The 21650-nt window shown below is 34.3% G+C and overlaps 1 protein-coding gene across 3 annotated transcripts in view; it reads left to right on the top strand.

The window, feature by feature from the left end:
* LOC306876396 (tensin-1-like) overlaps positions 1–21650 on the top strand; it is a 230550-nt gene that overhangs the window by 16781 nt on the left and 192119 nt on the right. Inside the window, exon 1 of one of the 3 annotated variants that reach the window (XM_079427513.1) lies at positions 9675–9911. The exons of the other annotated variants lie outside the window; for them this stretch is intronic. Within the exon in view, the coding sequence (XP_079283639.1) occupies positions 9897–9911 (15 nt within the window). The 5' untranslated portion in view covers positions 9675–9896. Of the gene's footprint in view, positions 1–9674; positions 9912–21650 lie in introns of those variants that run through there. 3 annotated transcript variants of the gene reach the window in all.

Raw genomic sequence — 21650 nt, 5'->3', positions numbered from 1 at the left:
GTATTTTTTGTGCTTCGTGTCAAAAAAACCATCGGTAAAAGAGCTTTCATGATTAAAGGTCCAATAGACTGGAATAATTTACCTGCTGATATTCGATCTATTACATCATTTAAGATGTTTAAGCAAACTTTATCATATTTTACTTTGGATTGTACATGTTATTTTTGAAGATGGTATATATATATATATATATATATAAAAAATTTTTTGGCTTATGTTGTGATCAGATACACTGATTGGTATATTTTGTATTATGTTTTGTTTTATATTTGTTATTAATTTTTTTTTTAATGTTGTGGTGCTTTTTTTTTTTTTTTTTTACCCAATTAATGTTTGTGTCTTGTTGTTTGGTGTTGTTTATGGATGTAATGTTAATTTTGTGTTTTGTTTAGTTTTTTTGTTACTATGTTGTGATTGTGATACACTGTGGGACCCCCTCGAGAACGAGATGGTACATCTCAAGGGGTTAATCCTAATAAATAAATTCAAATATATATATATATATATATATGTATGCTCCAACCCCTGGCTCAAACAGAAGCAACAAAAGGAGGGATGCACGCAAACATAAAACTCGATAAGAAAAGGCTTTATTAAGCTAAAAAATAAATCACTATTATAGAACAAAAACACAACAGAAAAGATAACAATATTTCTGAAACCATCAGCATCATCAGTGTGTAAAGCAGAGTGTATGGCTGCTAGTGTAATGTGCTGTTGTAGCAGTGTAAAAGTGCTCAAACAATACGAATCAAACCAAACACAACCCAAAATCCCAAGTCCAAATCTGAGCACCCTTTGTCTCTGCTAGTAGTCTCTTTTAAAGGGCGTCTGAACCGCAGCGGCAGGTGCATTCAATGAACTGCCGATTGGAGTGAATCAAAGGTGCAGCCGCCAATCACAACGTGCCCAAAGATTCACTAATGGGAACCGTCACTGTATATATATATTAATTTTTTTTTAAATGTATATTTTGAGCCTCATTCATTCAGCATTAACATCAGTTAACGTTAAGTAAAATAACTTATTAAAAATTAATTTCTTATTAATGATTGCAGTATTCTTTCAGAGAAGTACATGTTGGAAATAATCCTAAATATATTAATATTTGTTATTGTATATTAAAATGTCTATAACATACTAACAAATAGTAAATATGAATTAAACATTTGTAAATATATTATTTTAATTTATAAAAATATTTAAAGTAGAATATTTAAATTAGAATTTTTTTTAACACATTTTTCTATTTTAAATAATTGTATATAATGTTTTACTTTAGAGAGGTGCGTTTCTTTATTTCACTCAACTGATGTCTGATGAATCAGAACACAAGAGACTGCTAAAAATGTCACAGCCCATCTGAAAATTACAAATCTGCTCTTTTTAAGACATTTTTGTTTAGTAATTTCTGACTTTTAGCAGTATAATATGTTGAAGTAAAAAAAAAATCTTAATGTATAATTGCGTTCTGTACTTATGCTCATTGTGAGTTCATACCTTACTTTTTCTAATCCCAGGCCATCTGGAGATGATAAAGATATGATTTGCGGTGAAAGCATTTGTTTGGACGCAGACATGTGCACGGCTGTTGATGCCAGCCAGACAGATTATTTGTGTTGTTTTATAACATCTATTCAGGTGTGTTTTACACCTGTGTGCCTTTGATCCAACACTTCTGTGAGTGATAAGAGTTTATCAGACTGTATGAGTCTAATGCTCACCTCAAGTCAACAGCCAAAAGTTGGTGTGTCAGTTCTTTCTTTCTTTCTTTCTTTTTCTTTCTTTCTTTCTTTCTTTCTTTCTTTCTTTCTTTCTTTCTTTCTTTCTTTCTTTCTTATGAAACAGACTTTCAGGTTTTGTTCTTTTGACTCTATTGCTTTGTTTATTTTAATATTAATTTTAATTTTAAATAGGCTTCCAGACCTTTTTTCTTGTTGGCTCTTATTGGTTCTTGCTCACACTACTTTTGGAGCTTGAATCTATTTAAATAAACCTGAACATGTTAAGATTAATTGTTTCATTTGCCTTATCAAGGCTAATGGAAGAATTTCATTTCCCTACCCATTTAGGCTGATACTGACCCTCCTATCGTTTCATGTAAGATCTGTAGGATATTTATTGTGTGATGAAGGTCGGATCTGCTGACAAGCGCTATCAGTGTTGGCTGTTATCTGTTCAGAATCACTGAATGTCACCTTCAGCTCCGACGCTCGTGTCTGACGCTCGAGTTCAGAGCGGGACTTTCATTTCCCTCAGCTGATGGTCATTGAGCTAGAGCAGATGCGGCTTTTGGTTTTGTATGGACACTACAAATAAGACAGATGGCTGTTATAATAGAATCTGTCAAGCATAAGAGGCCTGTATATCTATCACCAGGACAGAGATAGCAAATGCTCAACATCGGACCATTCAGACAGTTTATGAAGTTTCCAAGTAGCAATAATAATAATAATGTTGAATGCAGGAGATCTGCCTTGCTAATTTCAGTTAACAAGTGTCATGTGCATGCTTTCTTCTGCGTTTTCATTGGTCTGAGAGGCCCATGGCATGTTTTCCATAGTTTTTGTTCATCCTCAGATGTACGGTGTTGTTTATCTGATGTGACTTCAAAGTTCTCCAGCAATGAAACAAACTGAGCTTCATTACAGCTTTTTATGCTGCCACAGACAGTCAAAACATCTGAGGAGAGATGTCTTTCTCTCATGTTTTTTGAGATTTTTTTGACGCAACTGCTACTTTTCGGTCTTTCCTAATATGCAGTAGATTTTTATGAGCTCATGTGATTTAATTTAATATATTGAATAAAATGTTATATCACTACTCAATGGATGTTTTCATTAATTAAGCAGATGTTGTCAATGTATTTTCTATTTAATGGTGAAGTGTAGAGTTTCACTTTAATACATCAGGGTTATTATTGCCTGAACAATGAAAGATGAGAAGATGGGATTTTTTTTTTTATTTATTTGTTTGTTTGTGTAGATTTCTATTTATTTATTTAGTTACTTAGTTTATTTCAGATTTCCAATTTTATTTTAAAATGTACTTTTAAGTTTTTCATCTAACTTTTATAATTGATTTCAGCTAAATTTTAATTTCTGAAAATGTTTTTATAATTTAATTTGTAGTTAACAATAACAACACTGAATTTGTGAGCTGTCATAATTTTTGCAATTACATTTTGTATTGATAACGACACAGAACCTTAATGAAGAATAATATTTTTTTCCCTGTTTATATTCTTTTTTCTAATCAAAATTTCAAATGAATAATTTTTAATAATTGGTCTAATTGATAATATGTAAGTTATCAGTTAATTTTGTTAAGTTTATTTATCCCTAATGACATCATCCTAATGACCTCCAGGAAGTGATATCATTTTGGAGGGAGAACAAAAGCAGTTATTTGTGAGTATTAGAAATAGGTGTGATTGTTTCTGAGATGTTTTGTGGTATTAGATCATTTGGTTTAGTTTAATAAATAAAAATTACAGTAATCAGTCATTTCAGAAAATTATTAAGAAAATTCACTTATATAAATGAACTTAAATAACTAAATGTTAATCCCTCTCTGGGCAATGACGAACATTAACTTTTTATTTCCATTTTGTTTCTTTTCAGGCAATTGTGTACACATTCCAGTTATACGTCTTAGTATTTAGAGCACAACAGGTACTGCATAACAGGAATGATCCATGAATTATGTCTGTCAACCAGAAGCATTAACAGTCAGGCATTAACAAGCTGTGGCGAACCTCACTGCTGTTCCGTCCAAAGCAGTAACAGGCTAAAAACAGCATCCTGTGTGGTTTAACAATCACAGCTTCTGTGTGTGTGTGTGTGTGTGTGTGTCTGCCAGGCAGTAGCTGATGATGCTGAGGTGAGGAGTGACTGAGAAGCAGGCGGTGAAAGCTGATGATTGTATGTTGTGTGATCAGTGAATGAGATCAGGCAGAAGTCGCTCACTGCTCCTCTATACTGCAGTCTGACCACACAATCAACAACACAGGCGATTTCTGTGTGTGTAGATTTTTTTTTTTTTTTTTAGGACCTTCACACTGAGATGCTTTTGATCTGATCATTCACACTGGGAACACTTGCAGTGAATTAATTAGGAAATTTCTGATGTCAGTGTTTGCATAATGGATGTTTAGGAACCAGTAAAGCTTTTTCAAGCTTTTTTTCTTCTTAAGATAATAGTACATTAGTCATTGGCCACAAGGTGGAGGTATTGTTAAAACAAAGTACAATTACTATTGTAATGGTCAAGATTCAGAGCCAGTGTGAGTGATTCCACTGAACTTATTGCATTCCGTTGGATTGGGTGGAATATTAAATTATATAGCATGGTACACACACTAATAAATCTACTAATAAATATACAAATACATATTCTTATATTTTAGTATATATATATTCAAATATACTTGATATATAATAAGACAGTATTATTTAATTAATATATTATGTAATTAATTTACATAATTGTCATAATTATTGTAATATAATACATAATTATATAATATGATGCAATTAAAAATTATTTTAATAATAATAATAGAATTAAAATTTTAGATAATCGTATTAAATTATTTAGATAATCATTATAATCAACTATTTAATATATTATTTATTTAATTGATTTTATTATTTGATGACAATTTAATAATAATAATAAGAATATTAAACAGTAATAATAATAATTTATTATTATTATTATTATTTAATAATAATAATGCTGTTTTATTATGATGAGTATTAATAATAATGATTATTATTCAATTAATTGTATAATATTATTATGACATATTATTAATTGTTAATAAACATATCAATATTATTATTGTTGTTGTTAAAATAATTATATAACGGAATTATGTATGGATCATTTATTATTAATAATAATAATAATTATTATTATTATTATTATATTTTAAGTAAATTATAATTTTATTTTTACTACAAATTATTATTCTATTCTATTCTATTCTATTCTATTCTATTCTATTCTATTCTATTCTGATACACACCCCAAGACCACATTAATCATAACTAAATAATTGTGGTATCAGTGCAAAATAGCTTTACATTATGTAACTCCAAGAACTGCAAAACTAATATTATAAACCTGATCCGATTCTAAAATCTGATTGGATGAGCCACATTTGAAATGTACACACTAATTGAACTGTATATCAATGCAGCAAGTTTATGCTGCTTGGGAACCATAACAGTTAATCTCTGCTTTGTCTCACATCCCTTAATAGCGAGTTCTTCCATATCTTGATTTGTTTGGTACACATTCTACTCTGCATTTACACATTGCTTGTGCAAATATTCTGTCATGCCTACTGATCACTGCAGCAAAATATCTCCCGGCTGACGCATTTACATCATTTGTAAGGTATTACCTGACTGACACTGTCATTCCTTTACATCATTTTTGTTATTGACCATGGACCACCGCAGTCTGAATTTTTGGTTCTTGTCTGGTTCTCTGTGACCGTGGGATGGTAATTGCTCACAGATCTCCACAGGAGGGGCCGAAATATCTAATCCCCTAAAGAGTTCACACGCTCCAGGGCCTGGCCTCCGTCAGCAGACCCCTCCTTCCCCATCTCACTGCTAACACGACACGGCAGCTTCACAGCCAAACCAGCCCTCGCTAAACAAACCGGCACAAAGCTAAGTCATCACAGGCCCAATGTCCTGAATACAAACAAATATTTACAAGTGTCACCCGTTTGGCCTCTCACTTTCTTCAAAAGACGAGCCCTATTCATCTGCTTCCCCATTCACAGGCCAATACATATTAATGGTTACATGTTCTTCACACGTAAGCTGCTGTTTACCGTCGACTGATATTGCAGGCTGTAATTGTCTTGGTGTTTCCCACAGCTTGTTTTTATGTGTGTTTATGTTTTGCTTTGGAAACTTTTACTTTTCTTAAAGCTGAACTGTGTCATTTCTGCACCACTAGCTTCCCAATTTCTTTACAAGTCTGCCATTGGTCAGAGTAGTGAAACCGAAAGGTTTAGCTGTTACATATTGGAGGGCTTCTCTTTATTTAAATAGCCAGCAGACTATAGCTGTACACAGTTCTACAGCTGGCTGTAGCTGACAGATATAGACTAAACTTTGATTTAACAGGATTATGATCAATGTGATACAGAAAAATACCGACCCTTTGGCTTGAAACATCATGGTTTATTTCAAGTTGTCTAGGGCATTTTATAGGGTCTTTATTATAAGTGTCTGACTGAAACAAATTGACCATTCAACTTGAAATATCTTATTTATATTTAATTATAATAATATATAAAAATGTAACATTGTCTGTCTCTCTATCTATCTATCGTTCCATCCATCTATCATCCAGTGTTCACAGTGCATGTGAATGTGCGGCTGGGTCAGCTGAGTGCTAGTGTTTGGTTGTTTGTGCTGCAGTGTGTTGGCATCCCTCAGGAGCTGCTGTCAGTAGTGGTGCGCGCTTCGCCCACAGCACCTCCTGTACAGTTACGAGAGCAGGAGGAGCGCCAGAGCTTACTATAGTTAGCCGCAGCAGGTTGTTTTGTTGTCAAGCTGGAATGTTTCCTGTGGGTGAGGACAGTGTGTTTCCTGTGCTCTGTGCGTGTGTATTTTCCCATCGTGCTCACTGTCAGCACCCAGGTTCGTATCCGGCCCTTTTACAGCTGACCAGCACTGGGAACAGTTTGTTCTGAGAGAGTGTTTCTATTTATACCCTCCTTCCCAGGACTTTGTTGAATTCAAGTCCTGTCAGACATGCAGACACATTTTGTATTTAACTTAAAGATGACGTGTGTGATTTCTGTGGCACTAGTGGCACCAAGCAATATTGCAATCTATTTGTTTTAGCAAATATAACAATAATGGCCCAATCAGTGATGTGAGTTAAGATATGACGACTAATAAAATACAGAACAAGAGGAGTGAAATGTCACATTTTTGAAATTCTAAATTACATCCTTCACCTTTGAAGGAATAGTTCATCCAAAATAAAAATTCTATCATTATTCACATTTTACACTTATGTAATGCCTACTTTAAGAATGTGTGCTTTTGTTTTGTTTTGACTAAAAAAATTACCATTTGACTTGAAACATTTATGAATTTGTTTGTTTGTTTGTTTGTTTGTTTGTTTGTTTCTTTCTTTCTTTCTTTCTTTCTTTCTTTCTTTCTTTCTTTCTTTCTTTCTTTCTTTCTTTCTCAGTTCTAATTATGAACTAATTATAAGCTATTTCGTAAACACGTTATTTATGTATTTGTCAGCATGCAGCAAAACACTTACTGCAGTAACTGATGCATGTAGTTTCATTCACAATGATTTTTTAACATTTTATTTTAACACAGAAGTGTAAAAAGAGAAAAAAATAGCATGCTGTGTAAACTTGGTCCATTGGGTGTGCATTGTTTTTGTTCTTTGTAAGTGGTTGTAAAAAAAGGAGAGAGAGAGTGTGTGTGTGTCTGCGTGTGTGTTTGTAAAATTATATTTCCTGTATTAAAAATGTAGGCATCATAAAATAAAATAAGTACTATGTTAGCTTTGTCCAAGGAACAGACCCAAAGTTGATATTCATTGATAATCTCCCCCCTCGGCACAGCTCAGATTCAAAAATGGTGCATTGATGTGTCAAACCAGGCTTGATGCCATTGACTGCAAATTCCACTGGTTCATATGTCTGTCAGAACTGAGTGTGACGGCCAGTTTGAAAAGGGCAAAATCTACAATGAATAATTACATTTAGTTTGTGAACATTTGAGGGATTTTTGGCAGGCAAACCATAATCTGACCAACTTGATGGACTGCAGAGATTGTGGATGTTGCTTCAAAGCTTTAGCAATTAAAAACACATCCAAACTTTGTACAATAACAATATGTTAGCTTGACAAATCCAACATGATACATACAGTGTGTGTGTGTGTGTGTGTGTGTGTGTGTGTGAATTTGACTCGTCAAGGCAGGTGCTTGATGTTCTCTCCTCGGGTTATCATGCCACACAGCTTTTGCCAAATGAAAACATGGCCATTGCTCAAGGGGACAGTACATCTACCTCTTTTAATGGAGGACGTGCTCACAGAATGTCCTGTGTCAAGTCTGCCCACAGACGTGTTATTTAATACCTGTCAGTGCATAGAAAAGAACGGCCTGTCCTTTATATCCCACCTCTATCTGTTTTTCTGCCTCTAGATGCTTTGCATTCACTTTAATTTAGGCCTGAACTGAACAGGAGGTGATGTTGAGGTGGTCAGGGCATTCATTAAAGAGGTCCCCAGCTGCTGGTTACGGGGTTGTGACCTGTCTGGCCTTTAAATTTCGCGTCTCTCACCCCTGACACATTCACCCCGTGCTAATTCTGCTGATGGCAGTGGAGGCGCATGCAGGGAGGTTTGAGGAGCTCATGCATGCAGCTCCGAGCGCTGCGCTCACTCTGCTCAAACTTAACTGTCTCCCACCGGCCAGCCTTTTGCCATTTTGTGTCCTGGGTGCAGATTTATAGACATACCTCCCTGGTAACCATGGGAAACTGTGTTAAGTGGGTTGTCCTGAAAGACGTAGGCTTGTTTACTGGACATCAGTGCTTACATACTGGAAAATACTGTCCTGTCCTGACCACTAGGGTTGCACTACAGTTTTTCTCAATTGCTTTGGTACATTTTTTGAAACAGTCTTAACATTCTCTGAACGGTGAGTGCAAATGTCACAACTGTTTGCTGGAACTTTATTGCATGTCTACAAAATGTAGTTACTCACTTCAAAACATTTCATTCATGCTTCAAAAACATAGTTATCGTGTCAGTAATTTGGCCAAGGCCACCAAAATATAAAGTATTTTTGTCATTGTGTGAGCCACACTGGTCCAAATGTTTAGTTGTTTTTTCATTATGACAGTCAGCCATGGAAATTAAGGTTTTATATAAAACAAATTCTGATATTTGTTGAGAAGCATCCATAGCACATAGAAAAAAGTATATGGACATTTGTATTAATACAGTACATTTATTTTTGTACGAATGTATTACATGTAAAGTAGTGTGAAGTGTAACAGTGCACTCTGTTACAGTAGTATTACCTGATGCAAACTATGGCTACAGTTTGGATGACAGCTACTGTACTGAAATGCAGAAGGCTGCACTTCTTATGTATGCCATATTTCTTTTCAAAAGTACAAATTTACACATTACTGTATGTGGGATATTGACTGAAGACTGTTTCAAAATGTTTGAATTATTGAGGATATGGTCGATCTCCCAATTTTTAGCTACACCCTTCAGCCATTGTAAGGCCATGATTGACAAAATTACTTCATCTGATGACCTTCATTTTGACCTCCTAGAGTCATACACACTCATTAGTTACTGTTGTGAAGAACTTGTAAATAAGGCCTCCTATTGTAATAATGTCATGTCAGACCCAGAGGGGGTTTGGCGGTCCGGTCAGACGGCTTGGAAACTTCTGTCAATGATCAACATGCATGTTAAGAGTCTTCTCTTTAACTGTAGCTCTGTGCGAGGCATTGGTTAAACTTTGACCTCTGAAAAAGCGTGAAGGAAAGAAGAACAATGTTGGACTCCTAGTACTCCACATGCTGTATGACGGTCGCATCCCGCCAGGAGAATCTCGCAGAAAAGTGTGTGCGAGTATGCATGTGTTTCCTTTCCATGGCTAACAATGCAGCTCAGGAAATATGTCAGAACAAAGGCCAGACATCCAGGCTCTTGTTCTCAGTGTGCGCTGCTGAGGAGGGCTGGGATACACATATATGCAGGACCGTACTGTAAATGCATGAATTCAGTTCTGTATGATAAAAGTGAAGTTGGACTTGTTGAGGTTCTTCTTAGACTGACAGGATAATTGTCACAGAAGGCCGTGTGATGTCCCTCTGGACGGTGAGTTGCTTGTTGACCTCTCTAGCTGTACTTAGAGGTTTACTTGAGGTTATCATGCGTAATATACTGTACAGAGGGGTTTAAAAGTCTGAAGCTGTATGGAATTATTTTATGGGGGGGGTTTATTTATTTTTTAAACCTGGACATAAAATTGTGGGGCTTGAAAAAATGAAGACAAGAAATATATTATATTCTGTACCATATTTTATGTTTCTAGGTCACGTATCTAAAAATGATCATGTAAAACTTTGTGCAGTTTGAGATGTTCTTACTGGAATAGTAGCGGCTAAAAATTGAATTTTGGATTAAATTAAATAAAAAATATATTTATAGTAAAATATACTGAAACAGAAAGACATTTTTTTCTAACAATATTTCACAATATTCCTGTTTTCACTACACTTTTGATCAAATAAATGCAGCTTTTTTTTTTTTAATACTTGTTAAAATTATTTGAAAATAATGTATTTTTACTAGTGGTCTCAGACTTTTGGACCCCACTATAGTCTATAGAACTATAGTAGAAAATAGTAGAGAATGGGTTTATTATGGCTAATTAGTAGAACGAAATTTTGTTGTATTTAGTTTTTATATATATGTATGTTCTTTCAGTATGGCATGTGATAATACACAGCACATACAGTATTTCAATCACAGCCCCTCAGGCTGTGTTTTTCAGCTCTTATTGTATCGGTCTCTGAATCTGGGTAAAGAAAATCAAGATATAAAGTGTAACCGACACACTCCAAGTCCAGACTTGTCAGTGAGGTGTGTTACGAGACAGGGCTTCAGTGAACTACAAACCAGTAACGATGTTCCTGTTTACTAAACTGACCATTCCAGCGCTTCATACAGATTGCAGTAGTCTGGAATCATCGTGTACATCTTTTTTTGCCGGAGGTGACAAGCCTTTCACAGTTTTCCTGTCATGTCTAAATACTTTTGTTTGCGGATGAACGTCAGACTTTGCAAGCTTAAGGTTGCCAAGTTACTCAAAATTGAATTCTGGCTGCTTCAAAGTGGGACAGGATTGTTCAATGCAACTCAGTTTAATTTATGATGTCTCTAGGATAAAATAATACGTTTTGGATTCCTTGTAAACTACAGTTTGGTTTCATTGTTGTTTTTAGCATCTAGTGTGGAGCATAAATACCTGCGTACTTGGAAATGACACTACAACAAACATAATGTTATGGATAGGGTAATATTCGTAATATACTTATAAATGGTATTTTAGTTCACATGTAAAAAAGTAGCTTGAATAATTTTATTATTAATTTAAAGGAATAGTTCACCCAAAAATTAAAATTTGTTCACCCTCAGGCCAAGTTGTAGATGAGTTTGTTTCTTCATCAGAACAGATTTGCAGTGAATGGGTGCCGTCAGAATGAGAGTCCAAACAGCTGATAAAAACATCACAATAATCCACAAGTGATCCACACCACTCCAGTCCATCAATGAATGCTGCATGCTTGCAAGAAAAAAATCCAACATTAAGGTGTTTTAACTTTAAACCGTCATTTAGTTCATAATCCGTAATAATGCTTGCTGCAGTGAAAAAGTTCCATCCACCCACATATTTGTTTGGAACTAGTATGGTCTATTTTTACTTGTAAACGGCGCTTGATTTGTGCATATTTCTCTTCTGATTCAGAAGAGATGACTTTTTCACTGGAGAAAGCTATATTATGGATTATTTTAGCTCCTATTTTAGCTGGAAGTGACATTTAAAGTAAAAAAAAAAAACATCTTAAAGATGAATTTGTTTATTACAAACACAGTTTTTGGATTACTTTTGTTACTTGTAGATTTTTACTATTCCCTGGTTTTTACTCTTATTCTTACGGCACCCATTCACTGCAGAAGATCCATTGGTGAGCAAGTGATGTACTAATTAATTACTCAATTTATTGATGAAAGAAAATCTGTTTTGATGAAAAAACAAACTCATCTACGTCTTGGATGGCCTGAGGGTGAGTACATTTTCAGCAACTTTTTTTTGGGGTGAACTATACCTTTAAGACGCAAATAATTCATATAGTTGACTTTAAAAATCAAACATAACTTAAGGAACTTAAAACAGCGGTTCTGTCATTTAGCACTCTTCCCCACATTGTCTCCTTTTCCATTAACATCGGTTGCCGCCAGTCTTGTTGGTCCGAGGAAATATGCTGCCGATGTACAAGAGTTCACCAGTAAAGGTTAGAAGCACAGACCATAACAAAGAGTCAGATGACAGATCCATGAAAAGCCGGAGGGCTTTGATGGTGCTGTGCACTGCTTCGGCACAAACTGTTTTGATGGCTTTGTGTTGTGAATGTCTCGAATTCCTGGTCACAGTGCCTGCAGGTCATTCAGAGAGTCTATTTAACCCTCAGGATGGTCTTTATGTGCACTTCACATTATAGGAGCCCACAAGTGAAGCGTGTCTGCGCAAGTGAGGCATGTCTCCAGGTCGGGTCCCGCTGGAGGTTCTGCCTCTTAGTGACGGGTTTATGGACATAGACTGTGGATCAAAATAACAGCCTCTTTTACACAGTCACTGGACAGTATTGCTGAGCAACTGCCCAAAACAGTGACCTTTCAAATTGCTCGAAGGCAAGAGATGGTACGACTTCAGTTTCCTCTATTTTGAGCTTTTAGTGAGAATTGACATTTGGTATTTTTGGGTAATTGATGAAATGCTCTTTTTTTGTGACTGGATCTAAGTTATGCAAAGACACACAAAAAAATGCTGAATAATGAACATTTTAATGTTAAAAAGTCTTGGTGGTGTAACTGACTGGAGACAACATTTTAAAAACATTTAAAAGGTTAAAAATGGATTTGGAGATGCAAAAACAAAGTTGTAGGTGAATGTGATGTAACAAAATTCAGGAAGTCATGGGACAAGCAAACCATTACAGAGATGATCCTGTTAAATGCTCTTATTTTATTGATTTTATTTTTATTTGTTTTTTTATTTTATTTTGTACAATATTTTAAAAATATTTTTTATTTTTATTTGTATCTATTTACCTATCTATTACCAAAATATTATATTTAATTTTTATATTTAATTTTATATTTTATTTCAAATAATATGATTTTCATGACATTTTTTATTTTTTTTTAAATAATTTTTCAATATATTTTGAATTTTTTAAGAGGACATTATTTGTTTTTGTAATTAAACGATTAAACCACTATTTTCATAAAATGTAATTTTTCCTGAAGAGGTTATTTTTCTGCTCTGTTTTAGCGCTGTCCAATGATTAATCGTGATTAATCACATAAAAAGAAAAAAAATTAGTTTACATAATAAATTTACACAGCACACACACATATATTCTGTATATGTAAATACACACACATGCATGTATATATTTAAGGAAAATATGATGTTTATATTCAATATATTTATAAATTATATAAATATACATATGTGCATGTAAGTACATGTAAATATTTTCAAAATATATACATGTGTGTGTGTGTGTGTGTATATATATATATATATATATATATATATATATATATATATATATACACACACACATAATAAATATACACAGTATGCACACATATTATATAAACAAAAACTTTTATTTTGGACGTGATTAATCATTTATTATTTTTATTATTATTATTAGCAGCATGAATACAGATTACATCTTACACATCCTTATCTGTCACTGAGTCTTTTATTTGTTTCAGAATATGGTTGATTCATACAGTGAGTATTATTATTAGTATTATTTTCAGACAGTAGATTTTTATCTTCTTCACTGTCTTCCTCTTGAATGCACACATAGACACAATATTCCTTCTCATAGAATAACATTAATGATATTTGTGGGAGTGATTCAAAGTCATCCATGGAGGTTACGGTGGGACGGACTCTTCCTTCCCTCTCTCGCTGTAATGCTGCAGTCAAGGGCCAAAACTCTCAGCCTCTGGCAGTGCAGCACGCTGCTATGTTCCAGCTAGGAGAGTAATGGGATTAGCTATCTCTTACATAAAATGCTCCCCTGGCAGCCGTACTTGCCCCTCGGCTATTCATCAATGTGGAGAGACACAGCAGTTATGAATACAGTGGAACCAGAATGCACTAGAGAACAAACACACATCTCACAGCAGTGCGGGAAATGTGTTTCACTGTATTAATGATCTTCAAACATTCTGCTTAGTTCATTCTAATTTTACTCTCCATCTATTTTTGTCTTTTGTTGTATATGTGATACGTTTGAAGAAATGTAAATTCTAATGTAAAATTGATTTACAATGCAAAATTTCAGTTAGAAATTGCTAGTAAATACTACAAAAATTCAATTAAATCGAATTAGAACATCTGAAATGGTCTTTCCTGGTAAAACATACTCCAATAATATTTGGTTTATTTACAATTTCAAAAAATAACTTTTTACTGTGAACACAAAGCATCATTCAAAAAGTCGATATTAATAACTGTGATGTCCTCATAATATTTGCGTATTGAATACGATAGTTTTTTTCCATGCCGCTGTTTATGTACTGAATTGGATGCATGTATATTAAAATTCTGTACGATACAGATAAACTTTTCGAAAATTTGAACAATAAGCAAGTTTTGAACAATTTAGACAAAACTATTTATTGTTTTGTTTAAAACAAATTATATAAAAAATAAAAATAAATAAAGTACCGGAAATATAAAAAGATGAATTTAGGCATCACAACATTTTAATTGAAAGTATGAAAGATGGATATTAATTTTGTGATTTAGCTAAAAAAAAAATAGATTTAACAGTATTATGTATAGAAGGCCAATGGGATAAAAAAATTTGAAAGTTGCAAATTTTATTTTACAATTCAGATTTTTTTTCCTTGCATTTCTGAATTGTGAGATATAATCTGAGAGAGGGAGATGGGAAAAATCTTACAAAAATCATTTCTGAGTTGCAGTTCTGTTCATTTGATTCTGCCATAGAATAAAAAAATGAAAAAAGGTAATTGGAACTCTTTATCTCACAATTCTGACTTTTTTTTCTCGCAGTTGCGAGTTTTAATCCCACACTTTTCTTCTTAGAATTGCAAGAAAAAAGTCCTAATTGTGACATTATTAAACAGAAATTTTAAAAGAGTGCTTGATGGCAGCAAAAATTATCAATATGTAAAAATAGGCAGAAATAAATGTTCCCAATTAAATATGTATGATGATGATATGTATGTATGATTAATATTGGTTGATAACCATTGTGGTAATGATATATTTTGCATCTCTAGCATGTGTGTTATAACAACAAAAATGCAGCTAATAGCCAAAGTCTTTTACTAATTTATTTTATTATGTTTGTGATGTAAAATAGCTGAACATATCAGTCAGTTACATCATTGTGCATGATTGCTAAAAGTTTGGTCTGTTTGCACCTAAACGCAATATTGTACAAGGAATGATCAGCATCTTCCACGAGGAAAAGCCAGACCTCTCTGAACAATGGACTATGTTTAAATGAGGGATGAGAGCAGCTTACTGCCTGAGACCTTTTATGGCTTTTCATTGCTTCATTCTCTTTTTCTTAACAGAGAGGATGTGCAAACACAAGCTTCATTAAATGCGTAGATGATTACATGGCAGTCTGGGGGTCGAGTTGTCATGACCCCGTTGTGCCCCTTTTGTTCAAGCATGGTCACTGTGTTGAAATCCTCAGGAGATGATTATAAACACCCTCCATTAGAAATAAAGACCAGGATGTCTATCTATCTAGCTCATAATTACGTTTTATTATTATAATCATATTTTATAATTGTATTTTAAATTTTAATTTTTTTTTATAAATTACTACTAATTTATTAATTAATTTATTTGTTTTGCAGATTTTTTATTTTAATATCATACTATATTTATTAGAATGTTATCTTAAAATTGCATTCTTTTTTATTTTATTTTATTAATCATTTAATTTAATTTAATTTAATTTTATATCCTATTTTATTGTAGACTGTGTTTTTTATTTACATGTTGTCAGAAACACTAAGTAAGTGCACTAGATGTCTTTTAAGACAAATTTTAGAGTCTTTTTAACTTATCCATTAAGAAAATAGTTCTTTTGGGAATCATTCTGCACCAGTTTGATTCCATTTACTCTTAATAATGCAAAAACGCTGCCTGGCATGGCTGAAGGTTCATTAGTGAGGAAGAGTGTCTGTTAGGCTGTATATGCTTGAGTTCCCACACTCTCTCTGATTAGCTTCCATTCAATAGCGGGTTTAAATAAGCAGTGTTCAGGTGGAGGAAGAGACCCCATGAGTCATCTCAGAGCTTTGATAAGACACTGCTACCAAATATCCTGAGCGAAGAGAGTTCAAGAGGATATTCTTCCTCGTTTTCTTCCTCTTTTGCTTTTTCTTTCCCTCCCTTTCCCCTCATTTGTGCAGGTTCTTAAAGGCCCACACAGAAATGTTCAATTTCGAGACAAAAGGAGTTCAATTAAAGCTTCATTGTGGGGCCGGTGCGGCCCAGGATACTTTGGCTAATCCTGCTCCCCCTCCTCCTATTTTCTTTTCTCCCTCTGCCTCAGTCTGAGAGTGTTCAGCAGTGATAAAATGAGGTTTTGCCTCATAGTAAGCCATTTTGGGATAATCTGCATTGGTTTATGAGATAACCATGCCCTTTAGGCTGATTAACAGAATAGTCATTATGTGTTTCAGAATAATGGAGTTTTTTTTCCCCACTTTTTTTTTTTTTTGAATTTTGAATAAATGTTGTGTAAAATGAGTGATATAATAATCTCATAGATTGTATTATGAATAATATATAACAGTACATATATTACAATATTCTTCAATCTGTTGATAATATTCAGCATTTATCTCAGTATTGATTCATTTGCTTTATTTATATACTATTATATTATGTATTAATATTTCAAATGAGCTCATTTGAATATTTTAGTAATTTTTGAAATGTTCATTATGTTGTTTTTCTTTAAATATTTCCATTTAGCTATTTTAATTTAAGTTTCAGTAAATGTAGTACTTTAAACTTTAAACTAAAACTGTATCTAATTTTAGTTAACAGTAACAACACTATTGAAATGGCCTTGAAATAACAATTTTTCAATAATTGATCAAACAATAATTGAATAGCGTAGACTGAAATTGCAGAAAAAAATATTGATATTTATTGTAATGTTGCTTTGTATCTAATCTATAATTTTTTTTAGAAATCAACAGTTTACTTACTAAAACAAGTGAAATAAAAATATGAATAGTATATGTACATGCTCATGCATATGTCCCTGTGCTTAATGTCTTGTATTTTATGCATTGATGCAAGTTTTCACAGCAGCTCTTCATAGATGAAATCTGGAGTCTTTGAATGAGAAGTCAGACGCTAGCCATGTGTCTTCATTTGTAGACTGTTCAATCCTCTGAATGGCTTCAGGATCAATAGGAGGAGGTGAAAGAGTAATTGATTTCATCAGTCACTGATTTGATGTTGAGGTTTGCATCTATTTGTATGTAAAAACTGGTTCAGAGTTGTATTAATGTGCAGTTAGTGATATTGCTTGGGTTTAATATTATTCTCAGTAGTCTACAGTAAACTGAGCTGAATATATGGAACAGTAGAAGTTTCAAATCAGTCTCTTTGCACATCATATAATGTCATGGTGGTTTGCCAGACCTCAACATTCCTGTACTGACATTGTTATGAGTTATGAGAGAGATATAAAATGCAAAAATGAATCTCTCATTTTGCTGTGTGCACAGAAAATGAGTCTGTGGAAGTTATTCTGGAGGGAGTTGTTCATTTTCAAGAGTGAATTGCCTATATGGGACTGAGTGTAACATGGTGGTTCGTGGTGCTGTATCTATATAAAAAATATATATATTAGGGTGCGCACACACACATGCAAAATCGAATTTGATTAAGCACAGGCACTTTTCCACAGCGTGCTGAGCAAGCTTAACGGATGGAAATTAAAGGCCTTTCACTTTCTTTACCTCATGTCTTTGTTGGTCGATTGCAATTAAACCAACAATCGGGATATTATGATATTATTGTGTTCAGTAGTTCAGTAGTTGTGGAGATGCGTATATCTTCCTGCACTGCAGCATGGGACTGTAATATTTCATCTGCTGGTGCAGTGTTTTGGTCGCTGTTGGATTAGTTTATATGCCGTTTTCCTCCCTTTAATCGGAAATATTTAAATTTTTATAAATATATTTAAAATTGCTATATTATTCATATGTAAGAATAAATAGAATTATAACAATATTTAGTATAATATATCGATTTAATAATAATACAGCATTTTTTTATGCTTCAAACCTAAAATCTGATTACATCATCTAAAAAAACTATGTATTTAGTTTTTGTTTGTTTGTTCAGTTTTATTTTTTTTTTAGTTCATTTTGTGTGTTTGTTGTACTGCCTTTAATTCATAGTTGTAATTAAATTAAATATTTATTGCTTTTTATTTATATTTATTTATTAATGTGTGTGTGTGTGTGTGTGTGTGTATATAATGTGTATATATAATGCACACACACTGTATACCAGGGCTGTCCAAACTCGGTCCTGGAGGGCCGGTGTCCTGCAGAGTTTAGCTCCAACTAGCTTCAACACACCTGCAAGGAAGCTTCTAGTATGCCTAGTAAGAGCTTGATTAGCTGCTTCAGGTGTGTTTAATTAGGGTTGGAGCTAAACTCTGCAGGACACTGGCCCTCCAGGACCGAGTTTGGATACCCCTGCTATACACACACACACACACACATGTTTGCTTTTGTGAAAAGTGGGGACATCCCATAGGTGTAATGGTTTTTATACTGTACAAACTGTGTGTGCTATTGCCCTACACCTACCCTATACCTAAACTTAGCCCTCACAGGAGACATTTCAACTTTCCCCCCCAAAAACTCACTCTGTATGATTTATAAGTGTTTTGAAAAGTGGGGACATGGGTCAATGTCTTGAAAAGTCACCTTCACCTTGTAATACCTGTGTCATACCTGTGTCATTATACAAATTTATGTCCTCATTGTCCTCATGTCCTCAAAAACGTACACACACAAACACACACACACACACACACACACACACACACACACACACACACTGTCCTCAAAAACGTACACGCACACACACACACACACACACACACACACACACACACACACACACACATACATACATATATTTTACTAAGACAAAAATACTACATTACAGTAGTATAAAAAAAGCTCCTAAGTAACTAAATATATTAATGAATTAATACAATTTATAAAACAAAACAAGGTAAATTATCTGAATATGTTATGGTAATGAGAATGCCATTGCAGATAGTCTTAATTATTAAAACTTTTTTTTTTTTTTTTACCCTGGATTTTCATCACAAGATTAGGAATTCATTATGAAGTGGATTGACTTGATAAATGCAACAGTGCAGATGTGTGTTTGTGATTAGCATCAGGTAGATTGGGATCAGATCGTAGATCAGGTAGGCCTCTTTCCGTTTTGATCTCCTAAACAATGACCATGAAACAATGCAGACTAAGCTCTGTGTCTCTCCTGATTTCCCAGAAAAGCCCTGATTTCGAGGAACAAACACACTTCTAGGTTTTTTTCTCATATCAAACAGGAAGCTTCTCCGATCCCCACCCAGCTGTCTCCTGCCTTTTCATGTCCAAAGCTCTCAGAGCTCTTCTCCAGAAAGCGCGGCTCACTCAGCGTGTGTTTGATGTCCTGAAGGCAAACACACTTATCAGCAGAGATGGTGGCATATCATTTGTCTGCCTGTAATGGAACATAACATATGTCAAAATTGCAATTTTTCCAGTTTTTGGATGAAAGTTCCCTGGAAAACAGGACACGGCAGAGACCCACCCAGGCCGAGGTTATGTATCCACACATTCACAGATTTCCCTGATTTCATTTTTTTCCCTCACATCTCATTTCCCTCTCATAAAGCCAGCAGAGCCACATCCTCTATGATTTTATGGCTAGTACATGCAGACACTGAGCAAAGGCTTGGCAGCTGATGGATATCTGTCCAAAGACTCCGCTGATGGACATTTGTTAAGCTACTTTTTGTGAGGAACTAATTTAATATGGACATCTGCAGTGGGCGGCAGAGATGTTGAGATGGTGCACATTTTTAAGAGGTTATAGTAATCAGGACACAATGCTGGAAACCTGCATTGTGAAAAATAAAGAAGCTGTATAAGCCATTGAATACTTATCTTACTTTCAGTAACTTTTTGTAGAAATATATTATGTTATGTATTACATATTAAAGTATCTGAAAGTATGCAGTATGGAAGATTTTTAAATGTTGCACTTATTTGATGAAAGATACAGTAGAAAAGTAATATTGTGAAATTATTACTATTTAAAATAAAGCTGCAGTCCGTAAGTTTTGCCTCTTTGTCGCCATCTCTGTTTGAAAACCTGGAATTGCAGCTCTGTGCGGAATTATCTTCCGTGCGTGGGGTCGTACTCTGGCACGCTCCAGCACGGATGAATCTAATGTTTTCAGGTGAAGCTGTCAGTCACCGCACTGGTGTGGATTCTGTACTTCGCAATCACAGATTCTAGCCTACATCTTGGAATATATGACCCAAATAAGAATTTTCACCATATATTGCCATCTGAACAAGTAACAAGTCTGCCACGTTTGTTCTGACCAACTGAGGAAAAAAGCATTACAATAAATCCCGCTACCAATGGTAATTAAATCTAACGATCGGTTACCTCATCACATCAAACCATGCAAATTATTGTTATACTTTATTCTCAAATTATTAATGTTAACAACATCAGCATTGCGTGACAATGAGTAGGCTATAGTGTGTAGCATGTAGATTTCAATTTCTGTGCAGTCTAATCTCTAATTGTCAAACAATTAAAATTTCATGTTAAGAAATTCTTTTAACCCAAAAAGCAAACTATGCTCCCTTCCAACTGGTTGTCTTGTGTAAATCCTGTGTAAACTATCTGTAATCAGAAGCACATTTAAAACTGGAATATAATTTAATTTCATTCACATGTGTTTCAAAAATGGAATGGACACACACATTTGTTGGAGCTTTCAGTATAAAAGTTCTGTGTGTGCAACTATTTCTGAGCATATCAGCAGTGTTTTCGTGGCCTTGATGTGCTTTGATTTGTATTTCCAGGAAAGTACCCTCATTCCACATCCTAAATCAACAGCATCACCCCATTGTGTACATTATGCATACAGCATTGTGAGGATGATATTGGCTGCTGTAGTCTGGCTCCGAACCAGACTCTCTATATCTCCCGCAGCCAGTCTGGTCCGAAACCACCACTGAATAAGTCACAGTCCACTCAGCATCCTATCCAAAAACTGTCCTCCCCCCTTTGTCTGTTTTTCCTAGTCTTTCCAAAAAGGAGATTCTATAAACTGAATGTCATATGAAGCCTATTTTCTTGTCTATCTCGATAAAACAGGCACCCATGCAGAAGATTAAAGGTGTTTGATCGTAGGCACATGCCGTATCCACTTCCAACTTTGTAATGTGATAGATGCATGCTGCGTTTAACTGAGAGGAAATTGATACAGTGGACTAGAGCGGCATCCTAGCTGAGCCTCATGTGACTGGTTTGGGATTTTTATAGTTGTGTGAAGTTGCTGAGCTAAAGACGGGGTACTGTAAGATAAAATAAAAAACGTGTATGTATGCATGTTTTTTTCCCTTATGATTGAGTTTACGTCTCACAATTCTGACTTTGATTATTGAAATTCTGACAGAAAA

This window comes from Barbus barbus, assembly GCF_936440315.1.
Source record: "Barbus barbus genome assembly, chromosome: 10".
Classification (NCBI taxonomy): domain Eukaryota; kingdom Metazoa; phylum Chordata; class Actinopteri; order Cypriniformes; family Cyprinidae; genus Barbus; species Barbus barbus.
Note: the sequence above shows the minus strand (reverse complement) of the source record. Positions and strands in the feature narration are given on the sequence as shown.